Consider the following 23866-nt stretch of genomic DNA (forward strand, 5'->3'; position numbering starts at 1 on the left):
ACAAATCCCAGTTTGTCATAGATACAAATAAGCATGCACCCACAGCACATGAGGCTCTCAAACATGTAATCTGTAGCATTCAGCTTTATTTACACTATCTCACAATAGGCTGCACAAATCATTTCATACTCTGCTTGCTTTAATGGTCAAGGGAACATCCAGGGAAGTTAAATGCTTTAGTGGGTGTTATTGTGACAGAGCAAATGGCAGATAGATACAGTGCCCTAGTGGTTTGAAGATCCTCCCCCTCAGGCTGTATTTCTACTAGAAGCCATTCAATTCAGACTGAGATGAGACGCAAAGTCCCAATCATCAAACATTTGTATTTCACTTGGAGAGATTGGGTCCCTGCTGAATGTGTGTGTGTAGCTCAGTATAAGTCGTGACTTGTACATGTTACATATATACTGTTGATACATATGAGGAAGAGAAATTATTGGCTGTGCCTTTTTGTGACTCCTTTGATGCCTTTTTGCTGCATTGAATGTTAATGACAAGCACTTCAGCCTCCTGAGAGCCGAGTGGAAGCTACGCTGGTTGGTAAAGCATTCCACGTTGCATCGGTTGTCGTGATGAGAAGAGAATAACTTTATGTAAATGACGGTGAATAAGGTCATTCGATTTCAGCCGCACCACCAGCTGAGCTGAGGGTGGCTCAGGGGGGGTATGGTTGCCAAGGACACCGCCAACCTCGACGGCGAGTATTCACAAGGGAAGGTGCCAGAGGAGCCACCTCTGTGTTTCTGTGGGAGATTGAGTTGTCAGTAATCAGTCATTGTGACAGCCACGCTGACCACATGGATGGCTCTATTAGCAGAGTCTGTGTTCCTGTGAGGCAACAGGCCTCTTAGCACTGATTCATACTCTGAAACATGCTGAGACATGTTCTGATTCAAAGGCCTCATTGGATTCAAGAGGTCTTCACTATCTCTGGGCACAAGGGCTCTCATGTCTCTGTGCTGTGTTAATGTTTTATGGAAGCGTTTCTAACGTTTCCGCCCAGCTTGTTGAACTGTTTCTGTGGGGGGGGGGTGTGTTCGAGCTGGTGGCTGGGCTATACAGATGGTCTCGCTGCTGCCTCCACAGCTGCCCTCCGGCCAGTCTGACCACGGTCTGCAGGTCCTGCTGAGCTTCCAGCAGGACTCCGCTGTTCTGGACACTCTGCCTGCTCACATTAGCCAGCTGGGACCCAGGACACACACACACACACACGTAGCATCCCTCTCACACTTTGTCTCTCTCTGTGCTGTCTGCACAAGTGAGCATGGCAGAGGAAATCCCCAAAGACTGAGCGGCGGCGAGCCTAGTCTAGCAGAGTAGGGGCAGGTACTCTGTTAGCAGCACTGAGCGCAGGTCCGACAGGCCTGGTCATTCAGTCTTATTTATAGCCAGATACCAGGAGGAGCCAAGAGAGACTCATTCAGCCGGGCTCACACTTCTCTCTGACCTATCGCAACAGATTTATTGAGACTCGTCCGTCTCTTGGCGCCCCCCTTAGTAGCAATGATGTTTTTTTTTTCTTTGCCTCATTCTCCCTCCATGCCTGTCTTTGTGTGAGACCTGTCTATGCTAGCGTGTATTGATTTATTGATGATGTGTGCCATGTAGCTACAGCTATCTAAATGGCTGCCTGTATTGCCATCCTCTTATTGGTCTATTAATCATCGTTTGAAAGGATCTACTGTGGCAGTGCCTTGCAGGATATTATCGTGTGTGTGTGTGTGTGTGTGTGTGTGTGTGTGTGTGTGTGTGTGTGTGTGTGTGTGTTTGTCAAGCACAGAATAAATGTATCATCTGTTGCCATTGTTCACACTTGGTACTAGTTACGTGGAGCAATAAGTGTCTTTGTTAGGGCTGAATGATGTGACCAAAACCTGGAAAAAAAGATAATTGTTTACATTTACCTCAAAAGCAATACAAGTGAAAATTGGTATAATATTCTATTTCTCATTTCCGATATCTTCGTCCTGCATACCCCATTGACTGTATAAAAATAATGGACATAGCTGCTGTGATTTCACCTATTGGTTTGTTGACTCCCATTTTAAAGCCTCATGTCTGGCATTTTGGCCATCGCCATCTTGGATTTTTGGAGTCAGAAGTCACATTTGGACAATAGGGTGGAGCTGTGGAGGAGTGAGAGGTGGATCTGACTCATGGCCTGTGGCGATGCCACGCAGACAGCTTTATTATGGGTTGACTTAAGCCTTAATTAAATGTAAATGGGGGAGTTATATAAACATTCCACCCCTTTAAGAAAGTCAGTTACCAAGACCAAAATGTTTTTTTGTACCAGGCTGTAAACATGTTTTTTTCTGCTGGATATTTCAGCATATTAACATGGGGGTCTTTGGGGATTGACTCACTTTTGAAGCCAGCCTCAAGTGGCCATTCAACGGGCTCCAGTTTTTGGTGCTTCACACTGGCTTCATTTTTCAGTCCTGGAGGTTTCCGCTTGGCGTACCACCATAAAACAAGAGCTAGATGTCATCAACTGATAGGATGGTCAGATCTGTAAATGCTCATACAGTCTAATCGGGCCCATGGGTGTTAACCGATTGGTTGGTTAAACCTCCTGGTTAGATATAACTGAGTGCTGGAGCCATTTTCAGTTTTATTATATGGCATTCAGACTATTTTTTTAGTTAAAAATTGCAATATGAGAAAATTCAGGGCAAATTTTTGGTTAAATGTCCATTCTTAGTTTTTAGTCCATTACAAGAGAAGAACCAGAATACGGGGTTGGAGGGCATGAGGACACAAACAAATCACATTAACCCATATGACTCAGTGAAAATTGATATGCAGCTTAGTGTGGCGAACACGTCTTTATTTATACATGAAGACCAAAATAGATGACTCTGTGGAGCTGTAGCGTACAATGTACTGAACAGGGAGGAACATGGGAGGACTGACTCACATCCCAGCTGCCCTCGCACACACACACACACACACACACACACACACACACACACACACACACAGACTCAAGGCCTTACATATCATGCCCATACAAAATTCATAACTTCTACGCACACTTCCTTGTCTGAGTCAGGCCTAATGGATAAATTGAGTTTCCAGTTTGCTGGTCCGAAACATCACTTCACCAGTGGAAAATATTGCTGTTGGTCTGTGGGTCTGTATTAGTGCCGTAAATTTAACGTGCCACTGGCAGTTATGACAAATAATTCTATGAACCATAGCACTGTATTTAGGAAGCCAGTTAGCTGTCCTCCAAGACTCTCTCTGGTTGTGTGAGTTTTCATGTGAGAGGTGACGCATGCTGATGATGCGAATAGATATGTGGTTATAAATCAATACAGCCAGATGATGCGCTTTAATCTCATTGGACCATTAGCAGATAAAGTGGCCCCTCAAGGAATAATGTAATTCTTTAAAAGCCCTCAGAGAGTAATGAGTGGGGTCTTACACTAAGTGGCTTTGCAGGATTAAAGATGTGTGTGAGTGTATATAGTTGGCCCTATGTATTGCTATGTGTGTCTGTATGGAGGTTATGTGTCTGTTTACATGGGTTTCTGCCTGCTTGTGAATGCAACAGAGGCAGTCCCCAGTCCTGCGTGAGCATAGAGGTCAGGGTTTGGATGTGTGTAGAAGGGGGCCCCCTTTTTTGGCAGGCAGATCAGTGCAGTGGCTGCTACGTGCCAATGAGTATCTTTGCTGATGAACCAGGCTTTTCCTCACAGACACACACACACCAAAGAATTCAAGTGATGGAAGATCAGTTTAGGATGTCTTCTACAAAAAGATGCAGTTGTGCACTTCATTTGAAACATGCTTTGAATAGACAAAGATGTGCACACTATGACTCAATACCACGACCTAGAAAACAAGGTCACGAGTTTCCTCCCAAGCAAAAATGTATTGGATGTGTGTGTGTCTTATACTTCTACAGCAGCACTCGCAATATTGTTCCTGTGTGTAATATCCTATGTCCCATCCAAGTACAGCCTCTACAACATTTTTATCACTTGCATTTTGAGTTATAGCTGGCCAGAGGCTCAGGATATTAAATGTGGTAGTGACTGAGTGAGTCTGCCTTCAGATTCGCTTTCCAAAGAGGGGATGAGTCAATTATAGTAATGCAGTATTTAGCATTTATTAGACCTTTTTTAATCCTGGAAAGATCAAAGAAGGAGGTCGGTGTTTGAGGAGAAAGATTTGTTTCTCTTATTAACTGTCTTAAAATAGCTTCTGCGGCAGATGGAGTGGTTTATCTTTCCTTTTGTCGTTGCAAAAAACAAGACAATATTTTTGCTTTGTACTCTGTTCAGTGGTCATCTGCATGTTTCCATATGTGTACATTCATTATGTGAATTTACACTCGAACAGGATCATGTCTTGAAAGAAAACCAGTATTTTCCAACCTATCCAACCTATTTCCCATGTTCCTGTGTCTAAGTGACTAATGTAGACTGCTATTTTTAACACTGGTCCAGTACTGAGAGAGAGCGCTGCAACTGGCAGCAGCAAAACGGGCTACAATAAAACCACTTTGGGCATTTGGCACTGTCAATTTACATCCACTTAATGTCATTATTAAGTGTCTGACAAAGAAATAAAACGTTTGTCTTTACCTTTCGCTTGATCCAGTCTGTTTGTTACTGTGCGTAACCAAATCATGCTAAAGGCGAAGTGTTGGTGTTACCGAGCGTTAGAGGAGTGCCAGGGAGTATTGTTGTCAGGGTACTACAATTTCTAACTTCGATATGCTACCTTGAAAATATTGATATGCCATGTCCAAAGACATGCAGGTTAATTGGTGACTCTAAATTGGCTGTAGGTGTGAATGTGAGTGTGAATGGTTGTCTGTCTCTATGTGTCAGCCCTGTGATGGTCTGGCGACCTGTCCAGGGTGTACCCCGCCTCTCGCCCAATGTCAGCTGGGATAGGCTCCAATACCTGGTGTATTCATAATACGGAGAATGAGTTTTGAATTGGTTAAATATTCAAAATCGATATGTTTATGTTATTTAGCTTATTTTGACACTGAAAAAGTCAGCAAGATTTCAGATTGAGACTTCTCCTTGAGTGAGACGTGGTTACACACAATAACAAACAGACTGGAACAAGATAAAGGTAAAGAAAAAAAAAATTAATTTCCCCATGTGGTCCTTTCCATAAAGTGGTCAGACACTTATACTAATATCTGAGCCTGTCAGTGGCAAAAACAAGCACTTTTAGTGGGCGTGAATTGATGTTGCCAAATGCCCTGAGTGGTTACATTGCAGCCCGTTTTGCCACTGCTGGCTGCAGCAGTCTCTTAATACTGGACCAGTTTCAAAAATAGTTGTCTCCATTAGGCACAAAAACTTGGAAAAATAGGGTCCAGGTTAAAAAATACCTAAGTGTCTCTTTAAAGCTACCGAACACAGGGTTCTCAATTTGGTTTCAAAACCAGAGGTGGGTGTTGTTCCACTTTTTGAGATGGGATACTGGATAAGAATAGACTATTTTGGTAGAGTCATGACAGAAAAAGACATCAGAGAAGTGTCTCATCATAGTTTTTCTTATATCGTGAGAGGAAGAGGAAAAAAAAGATCTGTCAGCCAGTGTCAAGAGAATCATATAAACCGTAAGGAGGGTGATGAAGCCTCAGGAGAGCAAGCTGTCATTTAATTAAGTAGACGTGGAGCATGGGGAGCTGTGTGCGAGTGTGTGTGCATGTGAGTGTGTGCTCTCCGTCTCCGTGCTCATTCAGCTGTGTGTGTTTGCTGACAGTGTCAGCAGGAGATGTTCTCTGCTATAGGTCAGCTTTCCCATGATGGAGAACAAAAAACAAACTTCAGATCACATTCCCTCCTTGGTTTTACCCCTCACATCGAGAACAGAACAGAATAGACTTCAACTCTCCTAGTTGTTGTCACCATGGTTGTTGTGAAGGGTGGGGGTGGTGGGTGTGGTGGCTGAAACACCAAATAAATGGATTTTCCTCTTATAATTCTCTTACCAAACGGCCCGGGTTAGAGCAATAATCTGGAACTGAGCCTCGTCACAGTCCATTACCTTTACTCCAGCGGGATTGCTGCCTCTGCAGACTGGGAACTGTAAACACAGATTTGGCCTGGTTAGGAAAACTGAAGGGGAAAGAAATTTCTAGTGACGTTCCTCTGGATGGAAGAGTAAGGCGTCACCACAGTGGTGTCTCGGCAGGGATAAGTTGTTTTCACTTGTTTGTAGCCCTGACAGCAAAACACTCTTGCACATAAAGAAGGGCGGACATAGAAGTTTGGCTGTCTGAATGCTTGGCAGGCGGGTAGTATCTCTGGAATTTGTGCTGGCCTATTTTCTGTTGTGATGTGAAGCCTGGCGAAGTGCTGTCTGAAGACTAAGGCTCCAGTTGAGGACAGACATGCTTGTGTTCCTCCGTGATAGGAACTGTCATTAGAATAATTTGGCTCCCAGAGAAAGCAGACAGGCAGATGACACTACTTCCTCTTGCTGAAATTGAATTGGTTATTAGCTGTGTCCCAAATTAAGGGCTGGATCTTCTGATTGATGCAGCCCATTTAGGTGTGTCCTCAGGATGCTTCGAAGGCCTCAATGAACCTGCTCATTTGCTCTAAGGAAAACGGTCTAGAATCACAGAGTGCAAAAATCATTTTTCATTTGAATGGTCTTTGTTAAGTATGGACAACTGGAAAAAAGTGTAATTTCTATGTAATCTCCAGGCTGCTAACAGGAACAAACGTTTTTTAAATTTTGGCAGCAGAAAGCTCATTTGGGAAAGACCTTGTCATAATGTACTCCTTCTAGAAATGCAAATCTTTGAAGACCCAGCCCAAGACTTGGGGCGCACCAACAACGCTCTGTCTGAAACATGTGGTGTTGATGTTGAGCAGGAATAAAAGATGAGTACAGTTTTTTCTTTGTATGATACTCTAGTCAAGTCATAGTTGTGTCTCCCAGGGAAAACTACTGCAGCGTCTTTCATAATTCATGATCAAAGACCTTTACTGCAAGTCAACAGAAATACACGGTTTAGTGTAGGAAATATTGTAGCTACTTTTTCAAAACTGGCGGAAACAGTTTGTGCTACAAGGAAACCAAAACATTCATCTAAATGTATGCACTTTATGGACGGCTTTCAAGCAAAAAGCGCTTTTGCATGCCGCAAAAAAACATCCTTTAAGTAGAGCAGCATCAGAGGGTAGTTTGAAGTAAATATAATAAATAAACCATCATGTTTTCTAACACACAAAGACACATCTACAATGATTGTAGATGCTCTCTTTACTTTCTAACTGTAACATTTGTATTAGATAATAAGTCATCACGCTGCACCTGTCTTGGTTGACAGTTGCATTTAGGTTTGTTCAAATTAGAGCCAATGCGCTGGAAGTGACACGTTTGTTTTTTTCTACATCAAAGTCTTACTTAAGCCCATTTTTATCACACTTTGTACAATTTTGTCTTACGTGGCAGATTGAGTTTAATAGATAAGTCTTTGCTGTAAACCTCTCCCCACTGCAAAGGATGACAATGTGGTGTCAGTTAAGGACTTCTGCTTTATATCACCATGGCAATACTCCTGATGGCTGAGTCATAGTCTCCATAGAGACCCGGAGGAAGGTTAATATGAGGTCACAATGGTGACATTCACCTTGGTCAACCTCATGCCAGAGAGGTCAGAGTGAAAGAACAGCCATGACGGAAATAATGATGACAACGAGTGAATCGGAAGTCACGGTTGCCATGGCGATAAAGAGGAAAGAGGACTAATCGAAGGGGCTAAAGGGAGGGTCAGCCTCACAGCTGGGCTCTCAGTCGTCCATCATGCAGCCTGCCTAGACTTCCTGACGGCCCAAGGTGAGATGGAGATGGTTAGACAAAGACAGGGAGAGAGTGCAGGAGGAGGAAAATGTGGGAGGGAGGGAGGAAAAGTGGGAGGAGGAGAAGGGGATGTGTTCATCGATCACTCGGCGCCGTCTGCTGACATGGCAGCTACAGGACTCCTTTGTGTTGGCAGAGACACCATATATCTACAGTAGGTGTTTTGGCGCACGTGCCTGTCCACACATGCATCCATTCTGGCACCTTCGCTTCAGCATTAAGGTAAAGGCATGTCCTCTCTCTTCTTACAGCCGTAGAGATCAGAGGATGTGAGTGAGGTAGGTAGCAAGTGCTTGCCAAGAAGAGAGGAGAGAAAGGGGGGATGCTAAATAAGTTATAAATTTATTAAACTGACATATCTCACCATGCCTTTGCTGTAAGTAATTGTGTCACAATTGAAAATTATCCAGTCTCCCAGAGGCAGCACTGACACCAGGCTATAGGTTGACCTTTGCAGCGCAGACACCGGGCCTCATGTGGTTTCCTTCACACACGATTTGTTTCTGCTGCCGTTTGTTCGCCCAGCTCAGTGTCCTTGTCCCTCGCTGCGTGGCATGATATTTAGTACTAAGATGAGGCCCTTGCTGGCAGCTACATGCTGGGCAGGGAAATGGACCTGAGGAACAGATGAGGGAAATCATGTGTGAGAGCCAGCATGCAATTCATGTGTTACTCATCTCCAAGCAGAAGAGCGGAGTAAAACGGAGTCTGATGTCAGGGAAACCATTTGTGAGAGCAATCCAGCACAACAGACAAACCTGCTGCCGAGGCTGGAGGGACTTGTTCTACATCATCAGCTCTCTTCTCCCCATCCTCATCCACATTAATGGTATGGTGTGAATATGGGACAAAGCTCGCTGCACAGATTGCAAATGGAATTTCCCTCCTGTCATCTGGGACTACTTTTCCTGATTTTCCATTCCAATTACACAAAGCTTTGCTGTCATATCTAGACAGTTTGCATGGCTCATTTGAGTTCCTGTTATTGTCCGGGGTAAACGCTGCTGAAAGCACCTGCTTTGAGCTTCTCTTCATCAATTCTTCTCATTTCTACTCTCTCTCTATTCCCCTTGTCTCCTTGCTTCACATCTTGTCCCTTGGGGCTAGCCCAGCTTAGAATAAACATCGGCAACCAGCTTTGTCTCTATGGCAACAGCTGCACATGCTGAACGGTAGAACAGGCATGGAGAAGGTAGAAAAGGGTGGCGATGGTGGTGTGTGTTGCTAAATGGAATCTAGTGTTATTTCAGGTGATTTGGTGCTCATTTGTGGAAGTCTGGGATCATCTTGAGCCCCCCAGGGGGCATGTCTTTCTTTCAGGTAGAAACCAAAGGAAGAAGCACAGGATGATGGTGGGGGAGTGATGGTAGCTAGTTTCCCGGGTAACCCAGTATAAGGGGTCAGTGGGGTTGGGCTGTGAAAGCTACCCAGTCAGTCTGTCAGTTGGTTTAAGCTCACCCTGACCCCGTCTCCCTTAACACCTCGATTACCCGGCTAGCCTGTTTACAATTAAAGCAGCTTTTGCCTCCATCCCACTTTCTGTGACAGCCTGAGGAAGTGTTGGATTGATCCGGCCAATACGCTCAATCCGCTCAAGCATGCAGAGTATTTGTTTTTCTTTTTTCCTTGTTCACTTGTCTAAATATTATTTAGTTCCACCATTGAGCCGGATTTGTCAGCAGGGATTTTGCTGGGCATGTTTTCACTCCCCATGCTGATGGCTGAGTACTTCTAACACTCTATGTTTTTACAGTATTTTCCCCCTGACTGTTTTATGTAATTTGAGGATTGTGCTCAGTTGTGCCCATCTGCTTCTTTGGTTGTTTCCAAGCAAGTTGCAATTTGTTGCCAGAGCAGGATGGCCTCTGACCTGATTCATGCGTCAACAGGCAGCTGTCTGTTCAGACCTTTGTCAGGCAATCAGAGGATAAAACCGCTGGTAACACAGATATGGTGTGACGTCATTACCGCTGGGACCTCCCACTGTTAGTTCACTTCTGTATCTTCACTGACCAACCCTGAAGGTTATCTGATACCAGCATCTCAAGGTCGTTCCAGAGAAGTTGGCTCAGACTCCTCCAATTGGGTAGTCTGCTGCCCAATTGCATTTGCCTTTTCTTCTTGTTTGCTATATGTGCATCTGCTCTGATAAATGCAATCTTCCTGTATCAAGGCTGTTTGTGGTGTGGTGGAGGCCAATTTGGCTTTGTCTTCCAGTTGTAAGCATTGACCTAGAAGAAGCAGACACTCCATCTGCTGCTATGTGCAACATGAGCCACCCTCTTGGGCTGAGCCAGGTAATTCAATACCACTTCCTGTCCTCACCTTGTGCTAACAGGCAAGGCCGAAGAGCTACCATTTCAGGGAAAGTGGGGGAGGGGGACACTTTTGTGTCAGTGTTCTTGTTCCGTAATTATGTGCACGGACAAACGGCTGGCTTCAAGGAGAAAACAAATGAGGTGGGCTCTAGAGCTCCTTGTTAAACCTGGGCTGATCCATCTTTGTGTGTGTGCATGTTTGCACACCACCTGTGTGGACTGGAAGTGTGACCTTTCCTGAAGAACTGATAGAGAAAATGCCCTCTGTCACATTCCCAGCTGACTCTTGTATCATCATACGTATCAGAGAATGCCTGTGTGGAGTCAGGAAGACAAGTTACCCTAGAGAGAGAAAAAGACACTGTCATGGCTGGACTTGTGATTTAGCTACCTGCTGCCACCTCCTTCAGTCCCATACTAATCGATCAGTATCACACGAGTAGGTTGTGTTGTCATGAACTGCACCTACTGAAAGGAATAGTTGATTAATCATTTATGTCATTGCAAAGCTGAACTGTTTAACATGCTCTAGTTCCTGTTTCTTAAACTTATGAATTTGCATTTTTCTCAGTTTTAAATCATTGTGATTTGAATAACTTTGGGTTTTGGGCCGCTGTTCAGACAATACAAGGCCTCTGGTTACCTCACTGTGAAAAAAAAATTGATGAGCATTTTATGTTCTCACACTGTATAGTCTAAACCAGTGGTTCAGTGCTTTTCCTGTCATGCCCCCCTCAGAAGCTTAGAACAGTCATGACTTGTCAATCATTAAAGGAGCTCAATTCAATAATCAGAGCATTAATGTAGCAGCAAACAATTGTTTGCTATGTAAAGATACAGTGCAGTCATGGCATCCTGAGCAGAGAAGTCACTCTCCTTCAGTGTGTTGTAATCAGAGCTTCTCTGTTCTTTGTTGTGGTACACAGCTCTTACAATCATGTTGAAAGTCGTGTACAGACAACCTCGGAATCATAGATGTGCTATATCGTATAGAGTTCCTTTAACAAAACTGGGGAAATTTGTAATAAAATCAGCTAAATTGAATTTTACTGAAACTAACAAAAATTCACATGGCGTTATGACCGCCAGTTTTAGAACCTCTTCTCTGAACTGGTAGAAAAGATTTCCTCACACTTACACCTATGCAGTGTTTCACTTTATTCTTGAGCTTTCCGCCTATTAGCCCTTCATCAGACCTCTGGTCTAAACAGTTACTCAGTTAATTGAAAAATGAACCACCTTATTAATTGATAATAAGAAGAGGTTATTAGTTACAACAAACAGGACCACCATCAAACATGATTCAGATATGAATCCAGACATCATTTGAAGAATGTTATTCAGTCATTTTGGGCATTTTCATTTGTGCTAACAGTTTTTTATCTATGCAGTGCTCTCACAATGCACAGTTTTGCTTTCCTAACTGCTGATGCTTTGTCTTTGTCTTCTTGGACAGAGTGGTTTACAGTGACGAGACAGGAAGATGGATGAGTTGCAGGATGTACAGCTGACTGAGATCAAGCCGCTGCTGACCAATAAGGTGAGTCATGGGTGCCCAGGACACTGACAAGCTGCTGAGGCAACAGGCACACAAGTGATCTCATATGTAGCACCACACATACAAACTAAACAGACATGTTGTGTTTACTTTAAGTGAATTAGCACCCCATATGGTCCTCCTAGGCAAATACATACGCTAATACACTCTGCATGCACACTCTGCAGTCCTGTTCATCAAAGTGAATTATTCATATCTGCTTGACTGTTGAGTTGGAAAAGAAAAAAAGGGAGCGAGCAAGTCAAAAGAAAAAAAAATGTTGTAGACGGAATGAGGCAAGAGAGAAGAAGAGAAGCAGAGCGTATAGCGTAAGATGCCCAGAAAAAACAGACAAGCAGCAATGAGGAGAGATCAAAGGAGAAACTTTGAGAAACTCATCTCTCTATTTCTAAGAGCTTGAAAGATTGTAGCAAGTGAGCGACTGCAAAAACAGAAGGGAAGTATGGAGGGGGAAAAAACCCCAATGGCAGATCAAAGCTCTTCCCATCCTCTTCGAGCCTCCTCCGCCTTCTTTTCCCTGCTCCATCTCAACAGCTGATTAGCTGATTAGAAAGACTGTTTTGTTCTCCCCCCAGGCAACTGTCACTGACAGTCAGGAGGGTATAGTGCCTCAGAGGAGAAGTGAGTAGTGAAGTATCAGGTCTGAGGGGATTGTGTAAACTCAGTGGGGGGGTTTAAGGAATGAACAGGAGCACATTTCCTCGTGTCGGGGTGCAAGCTGCGTAAGGTAGATGTCTTGTGTGAGGTGACGGGTGGGGACCATACATTATAAAAGCCATCTGAATGAAGGATACTGGTACTAACCTCTCACTCCACCTAGTGGCCAGCACATTAAAAAGACAAGTCAGGAGTCTTACAGGCAGATGGAGATCATGACATGATGACACTGATGTAGGAGGACTCTCTCTGATCCAGTGTAGAATGAAAACATGTTCTGATTTCTATACAGATAACACATTTATGAATGATTGCACTGATTATTCAGCTATGTATGAGGAAGAACTGAGCACTGTCAGTAGCACCAAAGCAATCTTAACAGTAATGTTGACTCCTTGTGTAGTGCAACAGCTGGCAAAATAGTAAGCATCAAGTTTTTAGCCAATCAGATTATGTGGAATAAACTTGTAAATTTATAAATAAATAAAAAAAAAAAAACTGTCATCAATTTCCTCAAGATCTACATTTAGAGGCTAGTACACCTGGTATGAAATTTCCTCAAGATCTACATTTAGAGGCTAGTACACCTGGTATGAACATGCATCTTGGGTGACCTGATAACAAGTGGACAACTCTAAGTCTGTCTGCTCACACCTGGCTTTAAAATGCGTAACAGCTGCAAGAGTGTGAGCTCCGCACTGGAAACAGTTGGTGAGAGTCCACATACACACACACAGTGACAGGGCTTACTGTTAGCATCATGCGGCTAACATTACCTATTGGTTATTAATGGGTATAATGACAAATTCCAGCTGGTTTGGTGTCGGTTTGGGTTTGTGCTAACTGGAAAGACGTTAAAATTACTGTACTGTGGAGAGTGGCTCCAGAGACGGTCCTTCAGCTCTGTGTCTAATCTGTGTAACAGCAGCAACAGAAAGCTTTTCTGGTGGGGAGTCAGATAAACAAGGAGGTCAGCTGAGTGGGCTGTCCATCAATGTGGCCCAGGACTCATTAGCGTACACTCTTTTAAAAGGATGTGGTCATATGCAGCCTAGACCACCTCCAAATGTGGTCTGAGTGAGTGTATTTTAAGATGTATTGAGGATGCATTTGGTGTACTTAGAGCGGCCTACTTGTAATCCAGTCGCTCAGGGGGCGTGTTAATACCAGGTGTAAACGGGGCCTTAGTTACTTCCTGTACTTTCATCTTGTCAATACAATATTTTAGCACCGCATTACAGCAAATAGTGTTCACTTTAGCCAGAAACATGTTTTTCCCATGATTTTAGTTTATTCTATTTCAGCAGGGAGCAGAAAGAGAGAGCTTTATAGCCACCATCTGCCTCTACACCCATATGCACCCTACTGGTCTGGCCTACAACTGAATCCCACAAGAATCTTCTTTGTTGTCGCTGCCCACTCTCGCTTTTCTGCCCATCTAGTCTGTAGCTTCCTGCTGTCTGATTAAAGACAAAAAACCAACTGAGATAATACTCTGTAAAAATGCCTCACCATTATTTATGTAATACATTTGCAGAAAATGAAGTTGTTATAATACCGAAAACTAAACTAAACTAATGATGGCAATTTAATGTACGTAGAAGACCGCAGTATGAGGTTTGCTGTGAAAACTGGCTGTGATCAGAAAATTGACACAATTATGTACCCCGACTCCAATCGGTTGGACCAATAGATGCATAAAAAACTAGATGAAGTGCTCGCCACAGTTTTGTGATCTGGCCACAATTGTCTACCTGAATGCCACTGCCACAGTGTGCTGAAAACAAACTGATCAGACATGATTATTGTTTGTAATAACCAAATGATTTGATCTGATTATGACAAAATATAGTGCTAAACAGAAGTCGTTAGAGCTTTAAAAAGTGGGTCGCAGCCAGATTTATCTATTTGTTCACACATGACTACTTGGAGCAGTATGTATGTTGAAGAAATCCCGCATGTCATGTGGCACCTGCACTGCAGTGCGTTCCATCGACCATGAATAAACCTGCATCTGTGTTACACAAGTACAGTATAATTATTGGCTTTATGTATGTAGAAATATGGTATGAGCCTATGGTAAATTTGAACTGCCTCTTTTGCTTTTCTTGCAGAATGCACGCAACTTTCAGGATTTTGACTGCCAGGTGAGTGCTCCTCTCTGCTCCCACACAAAGCCCTGTTGTGCCATGGTTTGAGGAGATGCTGTCAGTTGAAGGGGGGCTGGGGCATTGGGACATGGCCCCATTCCCGCCCCCCTACTGCTGAACCCATTTGTTTGCTTGCCCTCCATCTGAACATTGTCCCCCACAGGCAGTATCCAGTTTGACAGTACACCACATGCTAGTGAAATATAGGATTTCTTTTGTGTGGATACACCAGTGAGGGTTATCCAACACACTGGCCAACAGCTTTTCAAGGTGACAGCATTTTAATGTTTTTGTGGCAAACCATTTTGACCCAGCTTGTTCTCCAAGTTTGTCCTTTGCTTAAGCTGACTGTGAGCACAACAGAAAAACAATGTTATAGCAAAACAGGCTCCTTCCTGATGGACCTGTTGTTGTTGCTAATGTGCAAGTGTGTGTGTGCACAGGGCAAAGGTCACATCACATTGGTCTTATATCATTTTAAATTCTCTATAAGCTCATGCTATTGTACTACTACCAGGTTGTATACAGAAAACAATAATGAAGAAGGTTAACATGAGTAGAATAGACTATAATTTGTTGGGGAAATGTTAGAAACAAAGAGCCTAAGTTCAGACATTGATTTTAGGACTTCTTGTTTTGCATGGCTGTATACTGTACTGATTTTCCTGGTGTTTTCGTAGACTGAGTGTGGGTCATTTGTACTGATGTGAAAATCACATTAGTGGCCTATTTGTTGTAGTTATGGCATAGTTTGGGATACAGAAAGGTATACAAAAGCACACACATCCAGACGATGAACACTTGGTGCTGGACAAGAGATCAAAGATGGAACACTGAACTATACTCCCATAAACATACTTAATTTAATGATCACCAAGGTGATGTTTTCAGTGCTCATCAGGGTTTGGGATATACCTTGTAAGCAAGATTTAAAGGTTAGCATTGTGTTGGCTTGTTTTTCTTAAAACAAAGCCTATGGGAGTGACAGCTGAATCAGCCATACTAATGACCATTTAAAACACAAACAACTCTCACCCAAATCTAAAAATCAGAGAACTGTTCATTAATTCATGCAAGGATGGACATCCACCCAGACCACACATTTAACCACTAGTACCCAATGTGAACACCGTGAGTCAGACGGGAACCCCTAATCACATGTCAGCCCACACTCTACTGTCCAATCCTGCAATAAAGACAGAAAAACGAAAAAGTAAGCAAACAGTGGACTTTTTGGAGTCATACAGTTTTGTCTTCCTGTGCAGGGCTTTAAGAACATCGTGCTGGCCAGCCGTTGAGAACAAAACGTACAGATCAAGTCTGGTACAAGCGCTTACACTGCCTCTAGGGATCCTTAGAGAGTATTCTTTCTTAGTAAATGTCAAACAGAGACATACAAGTGCAGTGATTTAAGACATCTTTTATGTCTTAGCTAGTGTCCTCCACAGTAAGACTGTTTGTGTGATTGTTTCTGTGCTTGCCTTTTCACCGTAAGCATCTCAACTACAGTCAGGTCTTTTTATGTGATAATTTAAGCGTAATTATCACCCAAGAAAAAGAAGTATTGGCCTTGAGCAGGCACTGTTCCAGAAACCCTTCTTTGATGGTTTCTTTGCATGGGGAGCAGGATCGCCGGCCCTCCTCCTCTTTGCTGTTAAAAGCTGCTTTTTTTTTCTTTTCTTTTTTTTGCAAGGAGTCTCCTGTATGAGGAGTGACTTCCTACAGGCAAGCCCTCTGCTGCGTTTCATGAGCATCTCGACTGCAAAGGGTTAAATCTTTCATCCCTCTCTCACTTTCTGCAGTCAAGGCTGCTTCCAGCATCCCACCAGAGCTAAATATAGCTCCTGCAGGCAGGGGAGGAGAGTAAAGCATGTTAGCTGGAGCAGGCATGCTACATGCTTCATTCCTGTCTGCATTGTCACAGATACATTAACATTCATAAAACGCTGCAGTCACTCAGCTGCTCATATTTTCAATGTCATAGTTCTTTACTCATCCTCTTGTGATTCAGTTCAGGTTCTGCAGTTGTACTTTAAAGAAAGGGTTGTACCAGAATTTGTGTCAGTGGTATTGAGGCAGACTTAAGTGTATGTGACCTTATTTCCGTGGCAGCCATTTTGACCTCACATGGTTACATTTGGGAGTCGTGACGAATTATTAAGACAATCCTTAAACTGGTGCTTATTTAAATGCTACTTGCAAATTTTTCTTTTAAGTAATGTTACTTTAATAATGAAGTGAGATATGATAAAAAATAAATAAAAATAAATAATGAAGTGAGATTTGATAAGCCTTTTTCATGGAAATCCAATTTGACATATCTTGGCAGTAAAGCACATGTGTATATCATAAAATTAAGGATTACTGAATTACATTTAGTTGCTTCAGCTTCAAAGTCCTGATAGTATGCATCCTGACAGTATGCATGCCGGCTCACTGTCATGGCTTGAGTGGCACACTTGAATAGAGGTGTTATTAGTAACATGAGAGTCTTTCCTACTATGATAAGTCAAAATGTCTGCTGTAAAAATGGCCAGTTGTCAATTAAGCATGCAGTTCTTTTTTCTGAACCTAAACTTTGGTCCTCATAGAAATAAAAATGTACGTGTATTTCTGTTTTATATGCCATAAGCCAAAAATAGGATAACCTGATATCCCAGTGCAAGTCTTGCAACTCACCTGCCTGATTTTACGGGCAAGTGGTAAGAAAAGAATTAAACATGTCTTTTTTTTTGCTAGAGATGATGATGGAAGTAGCTAAGGAGTGAGCCATCACTCTTCCTTCCCACCTCTGTTGAAAGGTGTAAATGCACAGTGCTGATTGGGCACTCTGGCAGCAGGTGAAGACAAAGTTTATGAGCTGAAGTGCAAGTGAGCACTTTGATTATCTTGCTTGCTTACTAGATATTTACCAAATAGCCCATCTAAGCTAAATTGTGGTAGCAAGCTATATTTTACTAAAATATGGACTAAATTAAAATGTGCTATTCACAGATTTTTTTAACTTTGGTTCCAATTCTCCTCAGTGGAAATGTATGAAATGGTAGCTATTTTAATCTCATGCCTTTTCTTTTCAACAACTGTTATTTGATTTTGAAGAGCAATTTCAATTTAATTTATAAAGCCCAATATCATAAATCACAATTTGCCTCAGAGGGCTTTTCAGCATATGACACCCCTTTGACCTTGGACCCTCACAGCAGTCAAGGAAAACCAGTAGAAACCTCAGGAAGAGCAACTGAGGAGTGATCCCTCTTCCAGGACAGACAGACATGCAATAGATGTTGTGTAAAAATACAGTAAAACAACCACAACAACAGCAAATGCACAGGAAAAAAACAAGAGTGAAAGAAAGAACAAAACAGAATATAAGCACTAACACAACCTTAATTGTTTAGTCGGAATAACGACCAGTTGCCAGATTTTCTGAAAGAGTCCCTCCCTGTTTGACAAAGTCAATCAAATTTTCTCTAAGTGTAAAACGTGTATAAACAAATGCACAAGATTTTTCAGTATCATGCATTTTTGTCCAGGTGTAGGACAAGACTCAGCTTGTTGATTTAAGATGAACTGATAGAAGCTCAAAAGTGATGTAAAAAGGTTTGTAATTTCATTGCACCTGACTACCACTGTCACACAGTTTAGTAATGCAACAACAGCCGGCGCCCACATGCAGTACAAGACATCAGTAGCAGACTTCCCATGAATACAGTCTGCATGTGGGGGAGGGGTCCTCATCGCTATCACTCTGGTTGACGGTGTGACATTCCAGCAGCTGGAGGACAAATCCAGCTGCTCTCCTCTTGACTGCGACCAAAGCTCCCACCACAGGCGGTCCTGAGGTACTGCAACAGTAATATCAAAACCCCTCTGCACCTGCATGAGGAGAGAGGCGTAGATGGAGGTGGTGATGACGTGAGGTTGGAGAGGAGAACCCAAAGGGTGTGGTGCTGCAGTCTGGGAACCATAAGATGTCCTGCTTCTGCCATGATGAAGCGAGGGGTGGGGGGTGAGTCAGCCTTATCCGCCCATGGGATCTGCTGTGTTTAAAGTGCATACTTAAGAACACTGAGTTACCTCATGGTACTGGAAATGGCTGACTGTACACTTTAAAAATAGAACATCTTAGGGTTGATGGTGTTTGCTGTGGAGAGAAAAACGTTATGATGGTTTCCATGGAATCTGAACAATTGTGATATTTTGAGTTAATCAACAAAAACATGTTGTGTATTTGTCATTATGAGATTATTTTTGACATTATTTCCACATCAGTCTATCAGTCATCACCTACTAGGTTTCACATTTTGTAATTATGTCCAGTTATGATACCATATCTCTTTTTGACCTTGTACCATTCCAACACAAAAACTAGAAGAAGCTGTCTACTTTGTTTTCCACACAAATGGCTGCCAAGTCATGTCCTCACTGTCTCATTAAGCTCAGCAGAGGGCGCCATAAGCCTGTCAATTGTGTGGCTGGAGGGCTCTGTTTTGTGTGATGTGCTTTTAGTTCGCTGTGCTTTTCTTGTTGTTGATTGTCTGTTCTGAAGATAGGCTCAGGCACTGCAGAAACGTCATGTATTGCACAGATGTTGCTCAGTCACCCTCTTGGAAGAGGATTACATTGACAGAGTCATGTGGTACATCATGTCATGTAATCGGGTTGACATTTTAATACAAAATGTTTTCCCGAGCTTGTGCATTTTTAATTTGCTTGTACATGTGGTAATTACACCTGAGATTCTGGCTGTGTTAATGCAAAGCTCTACATTGAACTGAGCTATGCAGACCAGAGCATCACTGTCTGCCTTTATGGCTGCAGAGTCCTGCTGAGACACACAGTGACTCAGTGTATGACACAGAGAGGCACCTGCTCTGTCGAGGAAAGGGTGAACATGTGTTTGGTCACACACACCATCTCTATGAGCTGATGTGACCAATCACATGTACACCATAACCTGGCATAGCATCACAGTGTACATGCAATTAGTCACGTCCCCCTCCTATCTGGCTTGAAAGAGTGGAGATGGAAACAGAGTGTTATTCATTTTTTACACTCCCCCCTACCCTGTGGAAAAAAAGCTCTATGGAAATAAAATGTTTAGAGATTCTGCTCTCTTGTGGCATTATAAAGCATAGATCATATGTGTAACATTGATACCTGCATTACTTTATTTGTTTAGTCTGTAATGAAGTGTTTATTCCTTAAAATGTACATACATTACATGTGAGTCAGTGGCACCCTCTGTGGGTTAGGACAGGAAACATTTAGAGGAGAAACAGCAGTTTGCAACCAAACCTGCTGCTACATTGACTAACCAGTGAAATGCCCCGTCTTTGTAATCCCACCCACTCTGTGCGGTTTGCATGTGAGCCATTGGCTGCACAAAGAAAAGCGTGATACTCTGCACTGCCAGCATTTGTGCAGATGACAGAGGAGAGTAAAAAAGGAGAGATCAATAAACTATGTGGATCAAATGATTCAGAGGCAGGTTGAGAGGAAATAGATCCTCTCATGCAGGGTTGTGAATGGGAAATAAAAATAGTAGCTTGGCTTATTTTCTGGTAATCCTGGAACATAATGAGGGTTATCTTTTGAATGTCAATACTGAAATGAATGGTAGAGCAGTGCAGGAATATTAACACGATAATGTTGCAGTATGAGCCAGCATATGCAGCAAAGCTGTTGTAGGTGTATGTCAGACTGCTGCATTTTACACCAATGCTGCTGAGTGACTCTCTTGCAAATTGGAGACATTAGCAGGGTCTGATTGTTTATATTTATGCTGAGGTATTTCTTATTTGGATGCTGAGGTCACCTACAGTCTTCTCCCTCTTCAAGGTGAAGCTAAAGTGAACCTGGAGACAATTGTTGCTCTGTCTCAGTGATGAGCAGCCATTTTGCTGATGCAGACCACAGCCCAGGGCGAGCTGTCAAAGTCAGCCTCCTCTCCTCTCCTCTCCTCTCCTCTCCTCTCCTCTCCTCTCCTCTCCTCTCCTCTCCTCCTCTCTCTTCACTTTATCGGTATCATGGCGTGACGTCAGCAGCCTGCTCATTTTCCAGGACTGCCTCTGCATCCTTTGCACCCCATCACCCCTCTTCCACGCACCCATCCCTCTTCCTCCCACTCTTCCCCTCCTTTTCTCTTCTCTCCTCTAAGCCCCACCCCTCTCCCTCTACCCACCTGACCCTCTGCAATCCAATTAGACGCACCGGTGGCTGGATGTACGGACGCGCTGTGACTACCAAGCACAAACTGCAGTCTCACTCTCCTCCCTTCTCTGTCTCTTTTCCTGCTCTCTTTCCCACCTCTTGTCTCTGTCTCTCTCCTGTTCTCTCTGCATCTTATCCACCCCCCTCTTCTGCTTTCATTCAGATTATTTACCCATCTCCTCCTCACTCCCTCTGCTGTGTCTTTCTCCTCCCTCTCTTCTTCGTCTTCCTTGTCGCCGCTGCTCTTGCCGCCTCACCCCTACATCCCTCCCTTCCTACCAACGCTCCCGCCCTCCTCCTCCTCCTCCTCCTTTTGGAGATCTTCAAAGCTGCCCAGCACACACTTGCACATAGCATAACACACTCCTCTCCTGCGTGGGAAAAACATGTCAGCTATTCTGGACCTGGACCAGATTGCATGCTCTGGGAATGGAGTGGTGAGTGACAAATGCATCTTGCCTGTCTTGACACACCTGGCTGGGTCCTTGCAGCAGGGGGTTCTGGTTAAGATTAGGTATGGAGGTCGTTGTGCTGTTTCCCCAAAGAAGGTGACAGCAGCTGGTTCTAGGGAGGGAAAAGCTGGTGGTGGTCTTTCCTGGCTTGGCTGTCACCACCTTCAGGAGACGGCTGAGACTTTTGGCTTTTTCTCTCTGGGCAGCTGCTAGTGTGGGGTGAACATTTGTTCAGTGTGTGTGTGTGTGTGTGTGTGTGTGTGTGTGCCTGCACCTACAGGTCATACAGTGCCCATGTGTGCAGTCTGCATAGTCAAAACATGCTGAGGGTGCAGTAGTGCATTTTTATGTGATGATATGAAAGATGCATGTGTGTAGTGCTCAAGTGTCTCTGAATCTGCAGATGCCACAACCAGAGGACGTGTACGTGCCTGTCAGCATATGGGTGTCCATTCATACTGTCATTGGTATTTGTATGTTTCAGGTTACATGTTTCTGTATGTCTCAAATGTGTATTTTTTGTTGTCATCCATAACTGCAGGGATGTGTGTTTTCTGTGGATGGTGCATACTACCAGCATTGTCTTTCGTTCTATGTTATCACCGAAAACAGGCAGGGAGGTCACTCACCCCCCACACACTGTAGCTACACACCAAAACCACTGAAGCGGATCCTTCCCTCCCCTGCAGAGTTTGTAGTTTCAACCCACTGCTTTGATGACACACATACGTACTGTGTGTGTGCTGCAGGTGGAGGGGGCTGTGTTTGTGTCAGAGGAGAGCAGGGTGGCATGTACCTGGGATGATCCCGCTGGAGAATATGCATAGGAGACATTAATGTGTGAATGCACATGTCTTCGTGTATACAATAAATTAATTTACAGGCTGCTGGCTGCTTGGTGTTTCTTGCCCTGTAATGCTGCTCTCAAGGGGTGATTGATGCTGTTCCTGGCAGGGCGTGGAGAACAGGGAGGAGGGGGAGGAGGGATTGATAAGAGAAGGATTGCGGGAAGAGGAACAGCATGACATACTGCTCTCCTTTTTCACTTCCATCATCCTCCTTCAGTCAGGGACCAAAACCCAAGTGCCTACCCCCCATTTTGCCCCGGGCAACTTCCTGAAGCCCCTCTCCTCAAAGCACAAACCCCTACTCAGTATTCTTGTCTCACATACGTCCCTCCAAACATTCGCACACACTTATTGTCCAACTACCAGCCACTATGAATGTTTAAAGATGAAAAGGGGTTGCTGCCAATGCAGTGCTCTCCTTCTTTTTTCCCCTCAGGCTGTCCAGGCTGGCAGCCCCACCCCATGTCTATTTTCTTGAGATGCTGCTGTGTGTACATATATACCCATATGTGTCTGTGATAGGAAACAGTGAGAGGCAGCACTCCCAGATCAATACAGCTTTTAAACTATGCCAAGAGCTAAATGAATAGATAAAAGGTCCTTTTCTTTACTTCCTTTCCACAGCCCTTGTCTCCATGGTTCTCCACCCCTGTTTGTGCCAGGACATGGCTGGAAGGCATGATAAATTAAGCAATGCGCTCCTCCTGTTTTAAGGCACCCTTCAGTTAGTCATACAGGACTCCCCTGTCTTCTCTGTCCTCCTGTGTCTGTCACTCTGTCCCTGCTTGCTTTCACGCTCTATTTCCTCCCATCCACTTCCAGACTCTCTATCTCTTGTACTATCTGTCTCATTTTCTTTTTCTACCCCCCCCCAAGTTCCCCATCACCTTTTTCATTTCCTTTCACCGATGGGGTGTACACGCCTGCTTTTTCTGGCGCATGTACAATGCACGTACATGACAGGAGGCAGACATTTGCACAAGTGTGTTTGCCTTGTTTCTTTGAGCAAAGCCTCTCTTTCTATACTGAGTGTCCTTGACTCTGTCCTTGCATTAACAACAAAAATTCTGCAGCAGCACAGCCACGGAGAGTTTCCTCTCTTCTCCGTCTATAACAGGTTGTTCTGCCGCCCCACCAGGCCGAGGTGGCAGAATCGTTTCATTATCTCTGAAAAGGTCTTCGATAAGTCCAAGGCCAGCTGTCAGCAGGAGCGTTTCTTCGTGGTTTATTCCATCTCAGGTTGATAGGTTATATTCAGTATCGGTGGTTTGTAGTACAGAGTCAGTGAGGTTTGCTTTGTGTTGTTTTCATGTTTTGTGCGACAGGCTAATCTCTGTGCCAACACCCACACAGATGAAGATATCTTGTTCCGTCGCTGACAAGAGGAGTATTTTTTCCTTTTGTGTTACTGTGTCCATTACAGATTGCAGATGCAAATTACTGCAGCCTTGTCCTTGAGAATGTACCTTTTTCTCCTCTGTAGAGATTGTGACACATATCCATCAGACAAATGCCTGCAGTGGGAACCCAGAGGAGGGAAACAGTCAGAGTCACGTTCCCTCTGTGTCTGTCAGCCATAACCTGTGTCTCTCGTCCGCCCAGGCTCACTCTCTTTATTATTGATGACCAGTGGGCCTTGAGACCAGGCAAGCATTAGGCCCCACCCTGGTGCTCGCCTGTGCAGTACACATACACATGCACGTTGCCACGTCATGCACACCCTTGTATGCAGCACTAAGTCATGCTCACCTTGGGAAGTGTGTGTGTGTGTGTTTGTGATGCTGTGAATCTGAGGCATGGATGTATTTAGAGACCTGAG

General features: G+C 43.8%; 1 protein-coding gene across 3 annotated transcripts in view; it reads left to right on the top strand.

Annotated features, from left to right (window-relative positions):
- The window catches only part of ndrg3a (ndrg family member 3a), a 43005-nt gene that overhangs the window by 4446 nt on the left and 14693 nt on the right, over positions 1-23866 (top strand). For 2 of the 3 annotated variants that reach the window (XM_050037873.1, XM_050037874.1), the window contains exons 2-3: positions 11626-11709; positions 14499-14531. In XM_050037873.1, the coding sequence (XP_049893830.1) occupies positions 11653-11709; positions 14499-14531 (90 nt within the window). In that variant the 5' untranslated portion in view covers positions 11626-11652. Of the gene's footprint in view, positions 1-11625; positions 11710-14498; positions 14532-20822; positions 21185-23866 lie in introns of those variants that run through there. The other variant, XM_050037875.1, reaches the window with a different exon arrangement.

This window comes from Epinephelus moara, chromosome 24 (genome assembly GCF_006386435.1).
Source record: "Epinephelus moara isolate mb chromosome 24, YSFRI_EMoa_1.0, whole genome shotgun sequence".
Classification (NCBI taxonomy): Eukaryota; Metazoa; Chordata; class Actinopteri; order Perciformes; family Serranidae; genus Epinephelus; species Epinephelus moara.